The sequence below is a fragment of the Myxine glutinosa genome, chromosome 10 (assembly GCF_964187855.1).
Source record: "Myxine glutinosa chromosome 10, kmMyxGlut1.1, whole genome shotgun sequence".
Lineage (NCBI taxonomy): Eukaryota > Metazoa > Chordata > Myxini > Myxiniformes > Myxinidae > Myxine > Myxine glutinosa.
Genome location: NC_136270.1, coordinates 12,903,622 through 12,922,039, shown reverse-complemented (window position 1 = coordinate 12,922,039; position 18,418 = coordinate 12,903,622). Strand labels below are relative to the sequence as shown.

Here is an 18,418-nt window from a genome sequence, read left to right as displayed (position 1 = left end):
TTCAGAGATATATAGGTGTGAAGTTTTTCCAAGATGGCGCCTGTACCACGTGACCTATGACGTCATAATAATCATTAAAATATTCTCGAGGAGGAGGCGCACCTGTGGTGAAAATTTCATGTCAATCGGAGCAACGGTTGCCAAGAAAATGAATTTTTTTTTAATGCAGACACGTATGGCACACGTACTTACCCGAATGCTTAACGTCACTTTTCGCTTCGCGAGCGCAGGGTAACAATCCACCTTCGTTGCACGCATTGCTCCGTCCCCATTATCGTCAAAGTACCTCTTTTTTTTTCTTTCTTTTTTTCTCTTTTTGTATACATAATCGAGGCAGTGAACTGCAAACGTTCTTTATCCCTTCGATTTTACTCGTACATGTCGACGAGGTCGGCGTGGGCAGCGCAATCCTGCCAGGGAATGATGTCTCCCCATCCCGCTTGGTATCTTTATTCGCATCAAGCCTGGCGCACACCACATCATTTTCTGGGAAATTACACCAGCTGATACCTTTAACAAGTCTTATCTCGCAAATGAGTGTTTGACTTCAATTTACACCGAAAAACTTCAATCCGTTAATTTGGTCTACTGGATGGATCACGGATCACGATACTGAGGAGAGATTGTACTACTGATGCTGTCGTTTAGGACATTCTGTGCTATCGTGTGTCAGCTCTATGACTTTAGTGTTCTACAACACCCACAATTTTTACCATTCATTTTTGGTCAACAATGTATCAAGTCTGAAAGCCACCTGCCGCCCCACCTCCATCATACTGATGAACTGTCCAAATTTATATGACTTTCCAAAAACGTCTGGTATGTACCAGGTATTAATACCGACATCGGCCTCCGTCATGTCTCTTGCTTTTCCGATGGTGCTGTTTTACTTGGATTTCGAGGATTAGACTCCTCTCTGACCTCTTCAATGCTGGTGATCCCTGCACAGCTCCATGACCGTCCATAACACCTCCTACCCTCTTTCTCTTCCCTTAAATCCAAGTGATATTTATGTGCTTTATGAGAAGTAAGCTTTCAGAATCATTGGAATCTCCCGCGATGAAGCTGATTGTGAGGGTCTTTCACTCACTCACCGCAGGCAGGTTGGTGGTCTTTCTGTCTTCTACCGAATCGTCTCCGGCCTTGCTCCCCCAGCTCTGTCCCCCAAATATTCCTACAGGTCGCACAAGGTCTGCGAGCAACCCTCTTATGGTGAAACTGCCAAAATCAAGGCTCTCTGCTCACCTTCCTTCATTCCCCTTTTCTCCTGTTTCTGGAACAAACTTCCCCACTCCCTTCAATCCCACTCCTTCCTCCAGGTCTTTAAAACAGCTGGTCACCACCATCTCTTATCTTCCCCCATCCAAACCCTTGATCTCTTCTACCCCCGTTAATTCACCCCAGATCCACTTTTATTTTGAAATACCGACTTTTTTTTTTCTTTCCTGGAATTTCTAGCAGAGTCCATGTGTTTTATTCCTCTCCCCACCCCCCCCCCCCTTCCCACCCCTCCTCCCCCCAAGCCCTCTCCCTCCCACAGATCTCCCGATGTCCCTGCTCTCTGCTGTTGTACTTGTGTGCTTCCCTCTCTCTCCCCATCTTGTCTCCCGCTCCCTTCGTTGTATGTTTTGTGTGTCCGTTTGTTTTGTGATTGATGTTAGCTCTTACACGAGCCTCGATCTTGTATTAAAAAAAAAAGAAACAAATGATTGGACTCAGACTTTACCAACTACAACATTGTATTATCCTCGATCTCTCTGTCTTTCTCTCTCTGATGTACCATACTCTTCACAGAGGGTCAGTGCCACCAAAGCAGCTTCCTGGGTTATTTTGAGTGCCTTGCCATTGCCTTCCTTGCAGGAGTTAGGGCAGGAATTTGTAATTTGTTCATGGTGCCCACGATGGCTCGCCTACTCTTCAGGAAGGGCGCCGTGGGATCTTTAACGTTAACCAACATGTCAACAGACGGGATGCCAGGTTGAACGCCCATCCATGGGACGACGCACACGGCACTGCCTGTGGAACACCTGGATGATAATTTATAGGTGGGTTGGGATTCAAACCCAGGCTAGACAGCTTAGAGGCGAGTGTGCGTACCTATTGTATTCATCTACAACTACAATCGTTTTCTATCTACTTTCTTACTTTTAAAAAAATTCACTTTGTTTAATTTGAGCTTCTACTACGCTCATGTCCAACCTTTCTCAACGAAGTTGCCCGCACTCCCTTACCTGATATTATCCCAGCAAAAATAATGACTCTCAAATCAGATTCGACTTAACAATTAACGGATGTCTTGGTCCTGTCGAGTTACTTTAACAAAGATGGTTAATTCGATAAAGGGATAGGCACATCATTCTACAGCCATGAAAACGCGATGGGATCTTGCATCGCCGTCATGTCCTCCACCGTGAGCAGAAAAGGAAAGCGGGCAGAACCATTATTTTATTAAAGGCGTGTAAACAAAGCCAGCCGGAAAAGCATCGAAGCGCGAGGTTTGACAGAGCAGGAAAGGAGCGCGTGGCGTGGCTTCACGGCCAGGAAGACCCGACCAACATCCTGCCCGGAAACTGCTCATACAAGTACATCAAAGAAGCCTTGGCCTGGTCATCAATCATGTCCAGGCTAATTGTTTGTCAACGTGCGGTCTCCCACTTAACATTCTGAGCTACGTAACCCATGCCTTTCCGATTGACTCACCTGCTCTCCGCACAGTCCGCATCTCCAGCCCTACTGCTGCGCCGATTCCTTCTTTGCCTGGCCCTAAGCAGCAAGGTAGTCACAGTGACGGTGGCCATGGCAATAACAGCCAAGATGGCGCCCAGAACAACACCGGTAAGACTCACGCTCTGCTTTGTTCGTCGTTCATTGCACTGCGATCCCACAAACCAAAAGTCCTCCCCCACAGGACACCTGGAAAAGCAAAATCCATATAAGAGAAAGCTTTGCCACCCCCCTTCTAAAAAAAAACCCCGAAGCCCTCAAGGACCTCAGCATGGCTTCACAATACTGACACGAGAGGTGATGGGAAAAATGGGACAAGAGGGAAAATGGGAAAGGTTGGGAAAACAAGAGCTGAACCACCTGTTCTACAGCAACCCCTATAGTCATGGGATCAGTGGATATGAAATAATTGATGAATTTTGGGTAGAAAAAAGGGTTTTGGGCACGAGTTAGCAAAAAAGAAATTCCTGTGAATTAATTAGTTAAAATACAGAATTAGGTGCCATCTCTCTACCGCAAAGTCGAGATGAATATATTCTTTTTAAACGAGGCATATTGAACAGCTCATGATACATACTTTACAGAACACAGGTAAAAAAAACGTACAAGAATTAACGAGAAAGTGTACATAACTTTAATATAGCACGACCACCCTCAAGCCATCAGAGTCGGACTGGTGTACACGTCATAACAACACCGATAAACAATGTGAAATCCACCACTTTGCAAACAACAAAATAATAAATACAAGTACAGATACATTCAAAGTATGCCGCCCCCATGCCAAACAAATACCATATCCTCCAGAGCGCGACATTGCTGGGGCACCTTTGGCACCCGACAATGCCGCCGTGCATTTACAGAGACAGTATTGGGCGGGAGAGATGTACAATAATTGATTGATTAATTGTGTAATTAAATAAAGAAATAATAATCGTAAAATAATTTCTTAATCAATTGGATAATAGCATACCTATACCACTAGTGTTACATCCGAAGCTGTAACTTTTTGAAAATTAAGTAAATAAGTCATTAATCAAAAATTAAATAATTGATTGATTGATTAATCAATAAATCAAAAATATCCTTTACAGCCACATCACTTGATCACTGTCATGTCCAAATATCAGCTTCCTAGCTCAAAAGTGCCTGAGATGTTGCCCAGATGAGAAATAAAATAAATAAGTGATTAATAATAAAAAATAAATAAATAATAATGGTAAAATAATTAGTTTCTTAATCAGTTGGCTAATAGAATACCTAAACCACCGCCGTTTCACCCGAATCTGGAACCTTTTGAAAATTAATTAATCGAATAATTAAACAATTAATCGATTAATTGATTAATCAATTAATCAATAAATCAAAAATAATCATTTATAGCCAAATCACTTGATCACTGTCGTGTCCAAATATCAGCTTCCTCGCCCAGAAGGTGCCTGAGATATTGCCCAGATGAGAGAAAATAAATAAGTGATTAATAAATTGATAATAATTAAGTAATTAATCAATTTTTAAGTTTAAGTTTTTAAGTTTTTATGGTTAAAAACAGTAAATTTCCTGTTTGGAATGATTTTCAATTGTTTGACTGCCAGGCAGGCAGAGTAAAACAAATGATCTCACTCCTCTTTGCACGTGTGCGATTGGGACAAATTCAGAGCCAAACTATGGTAAAATGGCAAACTTGTCTTCCTATTCATGTTCCGATTGGCGTTCAAAACATATTATTAGATTTTAATAAGCTGTTCCTTGATCATAACCTGATCAGACAACCATGCCCTAATTGCTTAACCCCACTTTTCACTTTGTGTGTGGGGTAATTATATTGTTATGTCGGTGGTAGAGCAATATGTAGAGCAGTTAGATCTGAGTAGGTAACATGCTTCGTGTGTCGCGGTAAGGAAAACTACCTTGTAATAAGTCCATGTGTAGGCGTTTTGGTCGGTTAAGGTGTATAATTGTGAATCTACCAGGAGATTCGTGTGTTAAGTAGTGTAGGGAATAATGAGTAGAGCCCTTGTATGTCTCACCTGGTAATCAAACTTTTGTCCCTTTTGGCACTGCAGACCACATAGACACTTAGTTAGGATCCCTTAGTACAACACTAATAACGCCCTCCCCCCTGACATGACCTAGGAAGAAAGCAGGCCAGGACACCGCCAATAATGGCCGCCGCCATCTACACCTCCGAGAGGCCTATCCACCTCGCATAGCACGTGCTACGACCACGGAGTAGGGGGCGGGCGTGAGAGTGACGCAGTGGGCGTGACCTGAGCGAGGCGCGTGGAGGAGACCGATTGGTTTGCAGCGTGCCAGAGCTGACGTGACCGGCCGAGGCGATACAGAGAGCCGAATGCCATTGGGCAGTTGAGACTAGCTACATTCCTGGCGCAGTCCAGAGCAGTTGGATTCGTGGTTGAGAATTGGCAGTTCGCTGGAGTGCACGCAGTTTGGTCAGAGCAGTTGCTTCTGGCAGTGGTTCGAGAGACGCAGAAAAGTGACTCGCTATTGCAGCTCTTTTTCGTCTTGCGCAGCCCGAGTGGGGCTGAGGTGTAGCCCGAGTGGAGCTCGCTGTCCTGCGGTGGGACCGCGTGGTGCTTGGAGCTTGGTGCACGGACCTCGTGTGCAGCGACAAGGGCGTTGGCTTGGGCCGGGCGGGGCGTGCGAGGCGGACGGAGGATTCTTCCATGCCGGAGTTTGGGGCCGCGTTGGATGGACAAGACAACGAGAGCAGATAAGACCGAGCTCCACGTACATTTTGCACACATGACGTGTTCTTTTTGTTAATTCATCCCCTGTTTGTATTTGATATCTGGTGTGCGGGATCCCGAAGTAGGATATTTTATTACTGGCGCATGCTTTTACTGTCCTTGCTTTTCCCAATAAACCCTTATATTATTTTCTGTACATATTTCTGAACGCAGTTTACCGGGTGGTTGATTTTAATAGATAAGGCTGCGGGGGCTCTCGCCGTTCCCCTCCATTCCGTGCGCTTGGGGCTTTTTTTGGTTTTGGAATCAGCCATTGAGTTTTTGCCTCGGGAGTTAAAGCCTTCGTGATCGGCAATCCGCAACTCTGGTGTTAATCGGAGTTGCGCGACAATATATATTGTTGCGGATCCCGGGTTCGTCGACGTACTAAGGGGGGCTTTATGCCCCGTTTCCCCACGAACTCCGGTTCCACTGAGGCCGCCGTCCACGACTAAGTTCATGGTTGATGGATTGCTAAGCAATTCCGATCGCCAATCTCCCAGTCACGCGTTGAAGAGTTTACTGGTCAATATTCCAAATACCTTCAAGACACGTGCCCGGAGAAACCGGGGACCGAACCCTCGCTTCCACACACCTTATTCAATTGCGTGCCGAGCAGATTTGCACGGTGTGGAAAGTGGCGTTACCTGACGTGATTTATGAACCCGATTCGAGCCAAATTTGGTCTCGGATGATGCTAGACCAATGGACAAAGGACGGAGAAAGGACAGGTTGGAAAGGAATCAAATGTACAGCCTTTTATTTTGAAGGCACAGAGAAACAGAGACGAAGATTCAGCTTACCAATCTTACCTAATAATAAACCCCACTGGTGCCTTCACACTCTGACACACTCACTCAGGGAATATCACTCTGGTTAAAGGCGTACCGATGTACATGCTGGGATTGCCTCGCAATTGGCCACGTGGTCTGGTGTGCGCAGTTCGGTCCTCATGTGCAGCCTGGACGAGGTCAGGTCCGTAGGACGAACCGCCACCTCGAAGTCGGCAAGGACGAACTTAGCACAGGTGGGACAAGCTGCCACGCAGGCAGACAAACTTCGGCTCAGGTGAGTCATCGGAGAAACCAATGCTTGCAGGTCAGCCGGATGGCGCTAGAGATCGGCGCAGAAGCGATGGGTGTTGACGAAGAACACAAAGGCCAAAACACACGTCGTGGAAGAAACGAAAAGGCAAGCGAGGTCTCGTCGTTGGTGTGGTGAAAAGGGCAAGAGCTCAGGTGTGTCCTCTGCGCTGTGAAATCCAAGGCAAAGAGCACTATCGTTGGCGAGGCAGAGTCCAAGAGGGGTGTCGTTCACGTGGCGAAATCCAAGCCAAGAGAGATGTCGTCCTGTGCGCAGCGAAAATCCAAAGCAAAGAGAGTTGTGTCGTCCATGAGGCAAAATCCAAGGCAAGAGAGATGTCGTCCTGTGCGCAGCGAAAATCCAAAGCAAAGAGAGTCGTATCGTCCACGAGGCAAAATCCAAGGCAAGAGAATGAAATTACGATCCGCGTGGGCTTTTACCAGATCCACCCACGCATGCAAAAATGTTCCACAGCCTCCCATTGGCTGAGGCTTGTCGCATCATGGCGACGGGTTCCCGGCTCGCCATTGGTCACCTGGGCCGTGCTTTTGGCCATGCCATCCTGCCCATAGTAATGGCTTTCCTTAACCACACGGAGGTTTGAAATCCTGTCTAACTTCAACGCATATTTGGTTTTGTTTACTACACAATGGGAAAGGGCTAATCTTTACATTCAATAAGACATAACTAACTACTGCAGGCTACATGTTGTCGTGCAACGAACTATAGGGGGTTTGCCTTTATGGCACAACTGCAACAATATATATATATTGTTGCGGATATGAGGATTGTATTTTTTTGATTGTGTGTATTGTATTGGAAATTGCTGTGTAACATTGTTGGATTATGGCCCCTCCTGCCTCCAGAGTTGTGTAAAGGTAAAAAGGGCGTCCCGGTAGTTAATTCCATGAAACACCACATTGAAGGACACGATAAAACCCTTGTTCAGTAGCTTATATCTTTATTATGTGTTTTAGAGTAAGGCCTTGTCTTCCAGTAACCTGACACTCCATTGCACCAAGTAAAAGAGATAGATTCCCTTCATTCGCATTCCCAAAAACCTCCATTTCCCCCTTTCGTCATTGCCAAGCCTCGATTGCCAATTACATCCCCTCCAATTGCCGCCATTGACCACGAGGCAGGGTTGGGGAAGAAAGGCGGGTCCCCACCTCGTCAGAGAGGGGAGGAGTGAGTCAGCCCCACTCAACCAACCACGAACAAGGGGTTGGACTTGGAGAGGGTGTGGAAAGGAACAGCAAGGAGGTTCGAAAAGGTTGAGGGGCGGGGGCTATATAACCCGCCGCGGGACGTTCCCGAAAGAGACATGAGATGGGCTGAGAAAGGAGAGGAGCTTTTACGAGAGAGTTGCAAAAAGGTCCAAGGCTGAGCTGAGCTGCGTGGTGAGGTGCAAAAGGCAGATGAGCTGAGAAGAGAGATGAGCTATGACAAGAGCTGAGTTGTGAGGTCCAAAAGCGGAGATCATCCAGGGAAGCACAAAGCCTGCTATTCGTCACCTTGCTCGCCAGCAGCAGCGTCTACAGCAGCAACAAGACTCGACAGCCGTTTGGGGCCTGGACGGCAGTTTGGAGCAGGGCCGCGAAGGAACGGCGGCTGCGTCAACGCGCGGATCGTGCTGCCGGCCCAATTGGACTTTCCTCTCCTTCCAGCCAATTCCTATCATCATTCCCCATGTGAGTCGTCTTTGTTTGTTCTGTCCTGGGTAGGTAATTAAGTCTGTATAAGCTAGTAATTTGCACTGTGTTACCTGTTTTTTTCATGTCCGCTGTAAATACCCGTGACTGCTCTTTTTGCTTATGTGTGTGTAAATAATAATAAACCCCGTTACTCTTCTGTACGTCTTCTTCTTCTTCCTCTTTGCATTCGTCGTCTTAGTCTTTTCCATATTGAGTAGCTGTGGCGCGATACGGCCAACGTCTGGGTGAATCGGGTTTAGTCGGGAAAAAACTGTTCGGCCGCGGCGCCTTCGCTCGGCAAACAACATCCTTAACCGCGGACCGTAACTATATATATATATATATATATATATATATATATATATATATATATATATATATATATACATACATATATTTAGGGTGGGCTTCAAAAAATCAAAATGCAGATGTTCTCCGGGACATGGTCTATTTTTGTTCCTTTTGCTGTCAAAGGAAACCACACCAAATGTGAATGGAATCCAATAATATTTAGGGGTGCCACATCAGTGATGAATTTTCCCCCATGCAAAAATAGGAATTCCCATTTTTTGGGCTGTATATACACAAAATAAATACATAATTATATATATACATTAAATATAATATTAAAAATAAATATATAGTAAATATACATTAAATAATAAATATACATAAATACACATTATACATTATATATATATACAATATATTATACATACAGTTTTGAGACTTCCTATGATCACTATCTGGGCAATTTTCATGCATGTTTTGTACAGGTTCCCGGGGTCAGGGGTACGCTTTTTTAGTGTGTAATATGTAGGCCTAACTTATTGACTGTGGCTCTTTTGTAGAGAGTGACCCTGTGGAGTAAGAATTAACAGGATTTTACCCACATTCTTGCTTATTTTGCAGATATGGCATGTGCTAGTACCAGTGTTTCATTGAAAACTCTGGCTCAGGATAATGTGTATCTCATTGGGTCCACTTCTGGAGATGCCATCAAAGGTGCCAAGCTCCCGACTGTGCATCAATCTCTTGTCCTGTTTTTCCATCACCTGAAGAAGGAGAATCGCACTGCCCGGGAGAGTGCAACCCTCACCATTGAAGAGGTTGTGAAGTTCTGGGAAAAAGCTCACCTACCTACAACGACGAAGCAGCACTGCATCCATCGTTTGGAGAGGCTATATGAAGAATGGAGGAGCCTCCAAAAAGGTGCAAAGCGGGGTGGTGCGACCCAAGAGAAAAAGGAAGCATCCTTCAAGGCCTCCTTGGAGAAGACGTTTGATCTTAGGCATGCAGATTCGGAGGCCATAATCACCAACCCCGAGGACAGGAAGTTTCTTCACGATCAATTCTCAGAGAGAAAGGCTTCAATGGGATCTGTAGACACTGTGTTGGAAGCAAAAACGAAGCGAAAGAAAGAAAGGGAAGAAAAGGAGAAGACTAAGGCAGAGAAGGAAAATAAGAGACAGGAAATGGTCATGAAGGGTGCTACTGCTATGGAAGTCACAGACTCAGACTCTGACTCTGAGACCACGGCACAGGCTGGTTCTTCATCATCTGATGGTGGGATATCTCGTCCCAAGAAAAGAAGGCCTATCAACATTGTCACTCCTGAAGTCGCAGCTTCTTTGGATCGTACGAAAACAAGTGACCGAATGGCTGTCCACAACTTGGCATCCATTTGTAGAGCAGTAGGATGGGATCCTGCAGAGCTGGCACTAAACCGATGGACAGTGCGGCGGAATCGCATGATGCATCGATGCAAAACCATGGACGAAATAAAAGAAGCATTTCATCATAATGTGCAGGGTCCTTTAGTGGTCCATTGGGATGGAAAGCTTCTTCCCGATGTCACTGGAGATTTTGTGCATGTGAAGGTGGATCGTCTTCCAATCCTTGTGTCCAACCAGTACCATGGAATAGAGCAGCTGTTGAATGTTCCCAAGTTACCTGACGGGGGAGGAGAAGCTATGGCAACCGCTGTAGTGGACACAATGAAGAGCTGGAACCTTGTGGGCAAGGTGAAGGCTTTGTCTTTTGACACAACGGCCAGCAATTCAGGTGTTCGTGGAGGGGCTGCTGTCCTCATTGAAAAGAAGCTACAGACTGAACTAATTCATTTGGCTTGCCGCCATCATGCGCACGAAATCATTCTGGGAGATGTTTTCACCACTCTTTTCGGTCCTTCATCAGGCCCTGACATCCAGCTTTTTAAGCGGTTTCAGGCGGAGTGGCCATCCATTGCCCATCACCAACCAAAAAATGGATTCACAGATCCTGATACGGCAGCTGAGTTTGCACAGAACAATGACATGATGGATGAAGCTCAGGAATTTGCTCTTGTGTGTTTGAAAGATCAGCAGCCACGAGATGATTATCGTGAACTCCTAGAACTGACTGTCATCTACATGGGAGGAATCCCACCTCGTGGAATCCGGATCATGGCTCCAGGAGCAATACACAGAGCCAGATGGATGGCAAAAGCACTATATTCACTACAGGTGTTCATGTTTCGGTCAGAGTTCCACTTGACACTTCGAGAGGCGAGAGAACTCCGAGCCTTCAACATTTTTGTCTGCCTTGTGTATGTACAGGCTTGGTTTCGGGCTCCACAAGCTATTGAGGCTCCCCTGAATGACATTAACCTCTTCAAGAAGTTGGAAAAGTTTGAACAAATCAATCAGAAGATGGCTCAGGCAGCCTTGAAGGCACTTGGCCGCCACACGTGGTACATGAGCCTAGTACTAGTGGCATTTGCATTCTTTGACACCAGAATTGACAAAGAAAGCAAGATCAATATGATTGAAGCATTGAAAAATGACGGTGAAAACCCCTCTCCAAAGAGACCAGCTATCAAACGAGGAACCGCCCTGTCAATCGCTGGCCTCATAACAAAACACACCAAGCATTTCTTCAGCATCCTAGGGACCCCAACTGATTGGATGGATAAGGATCCTGGTTCATGGGAGCAAGAAACCAGCTTTCAGGAAGCAAAGAAAGCCGCCAGTGGCTTAGTCGTGGTGAACGACAGGGCAGAAAGGGGTGTCGCATTGATACAAGACTACAATAAGCTCCTTACAAAGGATGAAGAGCAAAAGCAAGCTCTGCTCCAAGTTGTTGCTGCTCACAGGAAGATGTACCCCGATGCCAAGAAGGCAACAGTGGTGAAACAGGCCCAGAAATAGGAGTTACATTTCTCATTATATTTGGGTTTTTTAATATTATGTGATATGGTGTCTCTTCATTTTATGAACTGAACATTTGGATTGTTATCATTGAATTTGAGTTTTCATAGCAATATAGTGCTATTTGTGCAGCTATTGTAACTTGTGTTTGCTAGAATACAAAGAAAGTGAGTGGAGGGTGGATTTTCATAAAACAAACTTCTGGTTTTGCTTTCGATCCATATATAGAAAAGTTTTGTAGACACCTTTATTTTGAAGGCTGATGTGGCACCCCTAAATAAAATCAGATTGCTTTCATATTTGGTGTCTTTTCATTTTGGAACAAAAGGAACAACATAAAGCCATGTCCCAGTAAATATTTAAAAAAAATTATTTTGAGCACCACCCTAATATATATATATATATATATATAGATATTGTTATGTTTATGGGGTAGGGATACCTTAGTCCAGGTAGAGTGTATATATTAGTGTGCTCCGACTGTCCTGAAGAAGAAGAAACCTCGATGCATCATAAGTAGGGAATTTGTGTAGACCGGATGTCGGGTAAGCTTGTATCTTCGTCTCCATGAGAGGTGTGGGGCTTGTTAATTAGTGAGGGATTATGGGTAATTAATCCCCTGTATGTAATTGCCTCTGTAATCTTTTCCTATGTTCCTTATGACGCCGCACTACAGACAAATAGTAAGAAATCGGCCATTAAACAGTAAAACACACTAAATAAAACCCAACCGGAAACCAGGAATGAAGCATTACCGTGGATAACACCGACCTGGTGAGCGCAGAGGCACAGAATCTCTGTGGAGACACGCCCAAAGAGCAGTGATTGGCACAGAAGACTGGTAAGAAAGGACTATGGGATTGGTGAAGCAGGCACAGATGACATCAGGGCCGTGCATACAAAATCATTGGAACGGCGGACATTTTGCCCTTCTGGCTTCTTCTCGTTATGGACTTTGTTAACGAACGGTCGCATTTTGGTCTCTCAGCATCGACGTCCTCTCGCCCTTCTCGTTTTGGAACTGGTGGTGAACGGTCATGTGCCAACATTTTCTCTTGTCTCTTGGGTCCGGACTTTGTTGGTGAACGGTCGCTATTGCTCTTGCGCAAGGAAGATTCATCGCGGTCGGTCATGTTCAGACATCTTGACAGTGGTCGTGAGGAGGCAGAACTGTGGACCGAGAGATGCGGTTTCCCGAACAAGATCGTGAAGATAAGCGCGGCTGGAAGAGCGAGCTGCACGCCAAGCTCGTTCGCTTTGCGTGGGAGTCCTACTTCGCGCCAATTAGCGCATTTCGCGTGCAAAGACGCCAAGGCTTCAGACGATCCTGACGATTCCTGGCGAGACACCCCAGCCAATTTGAGCTAAGTGCCACACAAATAACACATTTCTTTTCAATTCTTTTATCCCTTGTCTGTATCCGGGTCTGTGCTGGAGCGCTCCATTTAGGAATCATAGTTTTATTTTATCGTGCTTTCCTTGTTTCCAGCCTTTCTTTCATTAAACCTGTTTATTTTTGTACATTTTATTGTCATGTTGTTTGAGTTAATTTATCCAGGTGTGAAGACTGCCGGTGGGATCCGTGAAGGTAAGCGCTTAAGGCTTCTTCCCCACTCCCTCCCCCCCCCCGCGTATAACAAATACCGTCATATTGAATTGAACGCCTCTGAGTGTTAAGCTCGCTTGCTCATCTGTGGCATCCTGCGGTGTTCACTACAGTGTAGTCACACGACAATATATTTAACAATAATAAAAGGCAGTGTCCGTCCATCCGTCTGTCTCCTCCATAACTCCAAAACCATGAAACCTAGTGGCCCCAAAGTTGGACTGTCCACTTTGGCCGTGGTGTCAAGGTACGTGTCCCAAGCTGTCCAAAAGTTTCGAATTTTTTTTTACCCTTTTTATGTCGAAAAGGCTGTCGTCATAAGGCGAGGGCCAAAACACCCGAAACAAGTGTCCATGGATGTTCCCTCTCAGGGGGGGACTGGTCTATAAAATTGAGACATAAATTTTCTACCCAGTATTGGCTGCAGTACAATCCTACTGGGAAGTAAGGGGCTGTAGCTCTGGTAAGCTCATGCCTAATAGGTGGATGTACAGTAAGACCACAAATAAACCCCCTTGTTGTAAACACAAAGAAACATCATGTGGGAAAGTAGCAAATTCGCAAACCAAAGTAAAGATTATGGTCATGTGAATTTGGATGGGGTCGTGTGCCAAACATGGTACCCTCAAAATAGGAAATGGACTGCAGTGGTATGCCCAAAGGAATACAATGACTGTGGCAAAAACAAAATGTGGAACTGCCAGGGTCCAAGCGCATCGGAATTTAAATACCAGCAAATATGATGGAGGAAACCAATGATCTAAAGAACGTGGAGGAAACCAAAGGAGTAAAGATGATGGAGGAAACCAAAGATTTAAAGAATGTGGAGGAAACCAAAGGAGCAAAGATGATGGAGGAAACCAAAGATTTAAAGAACATGAATGAAATCAGAGGAGCAAAGATGATGGCGGAAACCAAAGATGAAAAGAACATGGAGGAAACCAAAGGAGCAAAGATGATGGAGAAAACCAACGCAAAGATGATGGAGGAAAACAAAGATGTAAAGAACATGGAGGAAATAAAGGAGCAAAGATGATGGAGGAAACCAAATATGTAAAGAACATGGAAGAAACCAAAGGAGCAAAGATTATGGAGGAAACCAATGCAAAGATGATCAAGGAAACCAAAGAAAAGATCATGGAGAAATCCAAAGGAGCAAAGATCATGGAGGAAACCCAAGCAAAGATGATGGAGGAAACCAAAGCAATGATGATGGAGGAAACCAAAGCAAAGATGATGGAGGAAACCAGGGCAAAGATGATGGAGGAAACCAAAGCAAAGATGATGTAGGAAACCAAAGCAAAGATGATCAAAGAAACCCAAGCAACGATGATCAAGGAAACCCAAGCAAAGATGATGGAGGAAACCAAAGCAGCAAAGATGATGGAGGAAACCAAAGCAAAGATGATCAAGGAAACCCAAGCAAAGATGATGGAGGAAACCCAAGCAAAGATGATGGAGGAAACCAAAGCAAAGATGATCAAGGAAACCCAAGCAAAGATGATCAAGGAAACCCAAGCAAAGATGATCAAGGAAACCAAAGGAGCAAAGATGGTGGAGGAAACCAAAGCAAAGATGATGGAGGAAACCAAAGGAGCAAAGATGATGGAGGAAACCAAAGCAAAGATGATGGAGGAAACCAAAGCAAAGATGATGGAGGAAACCAAAGCAAAGATGATGGAGGAAACCAAAGCAAAGATGATGGAGGAAACCAAAGGAGCAAAGATGATGGAGGAAACCAAAGCAAAGATGATGGAGGAAACCAAAGCAAAGATTATGGAGGAAACCAAAGGAGCAAAGATGATGGAGGAAACCAAAGCAAAGATGATGGAGGAAACCAAAGCAAAGATGATCAAGGAAACCAAAGGAGCAAAGATGATGGAGGAAACCAAAGCAAAGATGATCAAGGAAACCCAAGCAAAGATAATCGAGGAAACCCAAGCAACGATGATCAAGGAAACCCAAGCAAAGATGATCGAGGAAACCCAAGCAAAGATGATCGAGGAAACCCAAGCAAAGATGATGGAGGAAACCAAAGCAAAGATGATCAAGGAAACCCAAGCAAAGATGATCGAGGAAACCCAAGCAAAGATGATCAAGGAAACCCAAGCAAAGATGATCGAGGAAACCCAAGCAAAGATGATCGAGGAAACCCAAGCAAAGATGATCGAGGAAACCCAAGCAAAGATGATCGAGGAAACCCAAGCAAAGATGATCGAGGAAACCAAAGCAAAGATGATCAAGGAAACCAAAGCAAAGATGATCAAGGAAACCCAAGGAGCAAAGATGATGGAGGAAACCAAAGGAGCAAAGATGATGGAGGAAACCAAAGCAAAGATGATCAAGGAAACCAAAGCAAAGATGATCAAGGAAACCCAAGGAGCAAAGATGATGGAGGAAACCAAAGCAAAGATGATGGAGGAAACCAAAGCAAAGATGATGGAGGAAACCAAAGCAAAGAAGATGGAGGAAACCAAAGCAAAGATGATGGAGGAAACTAAAGCAAAGATGATGGAGGAAACCCAAGCAAAGATGATCAAGGAAACCCAAGCAAAGATGATGGAGGAAACCAAAGCAATGATGATCAAGGAAACCAAAGCAAAGATGATCAAGGAAACCCAAGCAAAGATGATCAAGGAAACCAAAGCAATGATGATCAAGGAAACCAAAGCAAAGATGATCGAGGAAACCCAAGCAAAGATGATCAAGGAAACCCAAGCAAAGATTATGGAGGACACCCAAGCAAAGATGATCAAGGAAACCCAAGCAACGATGGTCAAGGAAACCCAAGCAATGATGATCAAGGAAACCCAAGCAAAGATGATCAAGGAAACCCAAGCAAAGATGATCAAGGAAACCAAAGCAAAGATGATCAAGGAAACCCAAGCAAAGATGATCAAGGAAACCCAAGCAATGATGATCAAGGAAACCAAAGCAAAGATGATCAAGGAAACCAAAGCAAAGATGATCAAGGAAACCCAAGCAGCGATGATCGAGGAAACCCAAGCAAAGATGATGGAGGAAACCCAAGCAATGATGATGGAGGAAACCAAAGCAAAGATGCTCAAGGAAACCAAAGCAAAGATGATGGAGGAAACCAAAGCAATGATGATCAAGGAAACCAAAGCAAAGATGATCAAGGAAACCCAAGCAAAGATGATCAAGGAAACCCAAGCAAAGATGATGGAGGACACCCAAGCAAAGATGATCAAGGAAACCCAAGCAACGATGATCAAGGAAACCCAAGCAAAGATGATCGAGGAAACCAAAGCAAAGATGATGGAGGAAACCAAAGCAAAGATGATGAAGGAAACCAAAGCAAAGATGATCGAGGAAACCAAAGCAAAGATGATCGAGGAAACCCAAGCAATGATGATGGAGGAAACCAAAGCAATGATGATCAAGGAAACCAAAGCAAAGATGATCAAGGAAACCCAAGCAAAGATGATCAAGGAAACCCAAGCAAAGATGATCAAGGAAACCCAAGCAACGATGATCAAGGAAACCCAAGCAATGATGATGGAGGAAACCAAAGCAATGATGATCAAGGAAACCAAAGCAAAGATGATCAAGGAAACCCAAGCAAAGATGATCAAGGAAACCCAAGCAAAGATGATCAAGGAAACCAAAGCAAAGATGATCAAGGAAACCCAAGCAAAGATGATCAAGGAAACCCAAGCAATGATGATCAAGGAAACCAAAGCAAAGATGATCAAGGAAACCAAAGCAAAGATGATCAAGGAAACCCAAGCAGCGATGATCGAGGAAACCCAAGCAAAGATGATGGAGGAAACCCAAGCAATGATGATGGAGGAAACCAAAGCAAAGATGCTCAAGGAAACCAAAGCAAAGATGATGGAGGAAACCAAAGCAAAGATGATGGAGGAAACCAAAGCAAAGATGATCGAGGAAACCCAAGCAATGATGATGGAGGAAACCAAAGCAAAGATGATCAAGGAAACCAAAGCAAAGATGATCAAGGAAACCCAAGCAGCGATGATCGAGGAAACCCAAGCAAAGATGATCAAGGAAACCCAAGCAATGATGATGGAGGAAACCAAAGCAAAGATGATCAAGGAAACCAAAGCAAAGATGATGGAGGAAACCCAAGCAATGATGATGGAGGAAACCAAAGCAAAGATGATGGAGGAAACCAAAGCAAAGATGATCGAGGAAACCCAAGCAATGATGATGGAGGAAACCAAAGCAAAGATGATCAAGGAAACCAAAGCAAAGATGATCGAGGAAAGCAAAGATGATCAAGGAAACCCAAACAAACAAGATCGGGGAAACCAAAGCAAAGATGATCAAGGAAACCCAAGCAAAGATGATCAAGGAAACCCAAGCAAAGATGATCAAGGAAACCCAAGCAAAGATGATCAAGGAAACCCAAGCAAAGATGATGGAGGAAACCCAAGCAAAGATGAACAAGGAAACCAAAGGAAAGATGATGGAGGAAACCAAAGCAAAGATCATGGAGGAAACCCAAGCAAAGATGATGGAGGAAACCCAAGTAAAGATGAACAAGGAAACCAAAGGAAAGATGATGGAGGAAACCAAAGCAAAGATCATGGAGGAAACCCAAGTAAAGATGAACAAGGAAACCAAAGGAAAGATGATGGAGGAAACCAAAGCAAAGATCATGGAGGAAACCCAAGCAAAGATGATGGAGGAAACCCAAGTAAAGATGAACAAGGAAACCAAAGGAAAGATGATGGAGGAAACCCAAGCAAAGATGATGGAGGAAACCCAAGTAAAGATGAACAAGGAAACCAAAGGAAAGATGATGGAGGAAACCAAAGCAAAGATCATGGAGGAAACCCAAGCAAAGATGATGGAGGAAACCCAAGTAAAGATGAACAAGGAAACCAAAGGAAAGATGATGGAGGAAACCAAAGGAAAGATGATGGAGGAAACCAAAGCAAAGATCATGGAGGAAACCAAAGGAAAGATGATGGAGGAAACCAAAGGAAAGATGACGGAGGAAACCAAAGCAAAGATCATGGAGGAAACCAAAGGAGCAAAGCCTCATTTGCCCACATCTGCCTGGGGCGAGGCCTCAACACGGCCATCCAATAGCCGTGTATCCCTCATGAAGCTTGTTTTCTTGTTTTTCTGTTTCCATTTGTAAATGCTGGCAGGGCATACTTCACAAAATAAACAGGAACTAAAGTACAGATAGTGCAGACTGCAAAACATGAGGCCAGTGAAACATACAGTTAGGAACAAAGGCGAACAGAGAAACTGGGACTACATCAGGCATGGCAGGAAGTGTTTCAAATGTTATTGAATCAAATGATCAAAGACAAATGGATGCTCGCTAACGTGATTCAGCATACGCGACTGCAAGAATCTATTCAACCAAATTGTGTT

At 44.5% G+C, this 18,418-nt stretch overlaps 1 protein-coding gene across 2 annotated transcripts in view; it reads right to left on the bottom strand.

Annotated features, from left to right (window-relative positions):
• The window catches only part of LOC137434230 (uncharacterized), a 43,590-nt gene that overhangs the window by 8,772 nt on the left and 16,400 nt on the right, over positions 1-18,418 (bottom strand). For both annotated transcript variants that reach the window (XM_068127027.2, XM_078785342.1), the window contains exon 9: positions 2,701-2,913. In XM_068127027.2, coding sequence (XP_067983128.2) covers positions 2,701-2,913 — 213 coding nt within the window. The remainder of the gene's footprint in view (positions 1-2,700; positions 2,914-18,418) is intronic.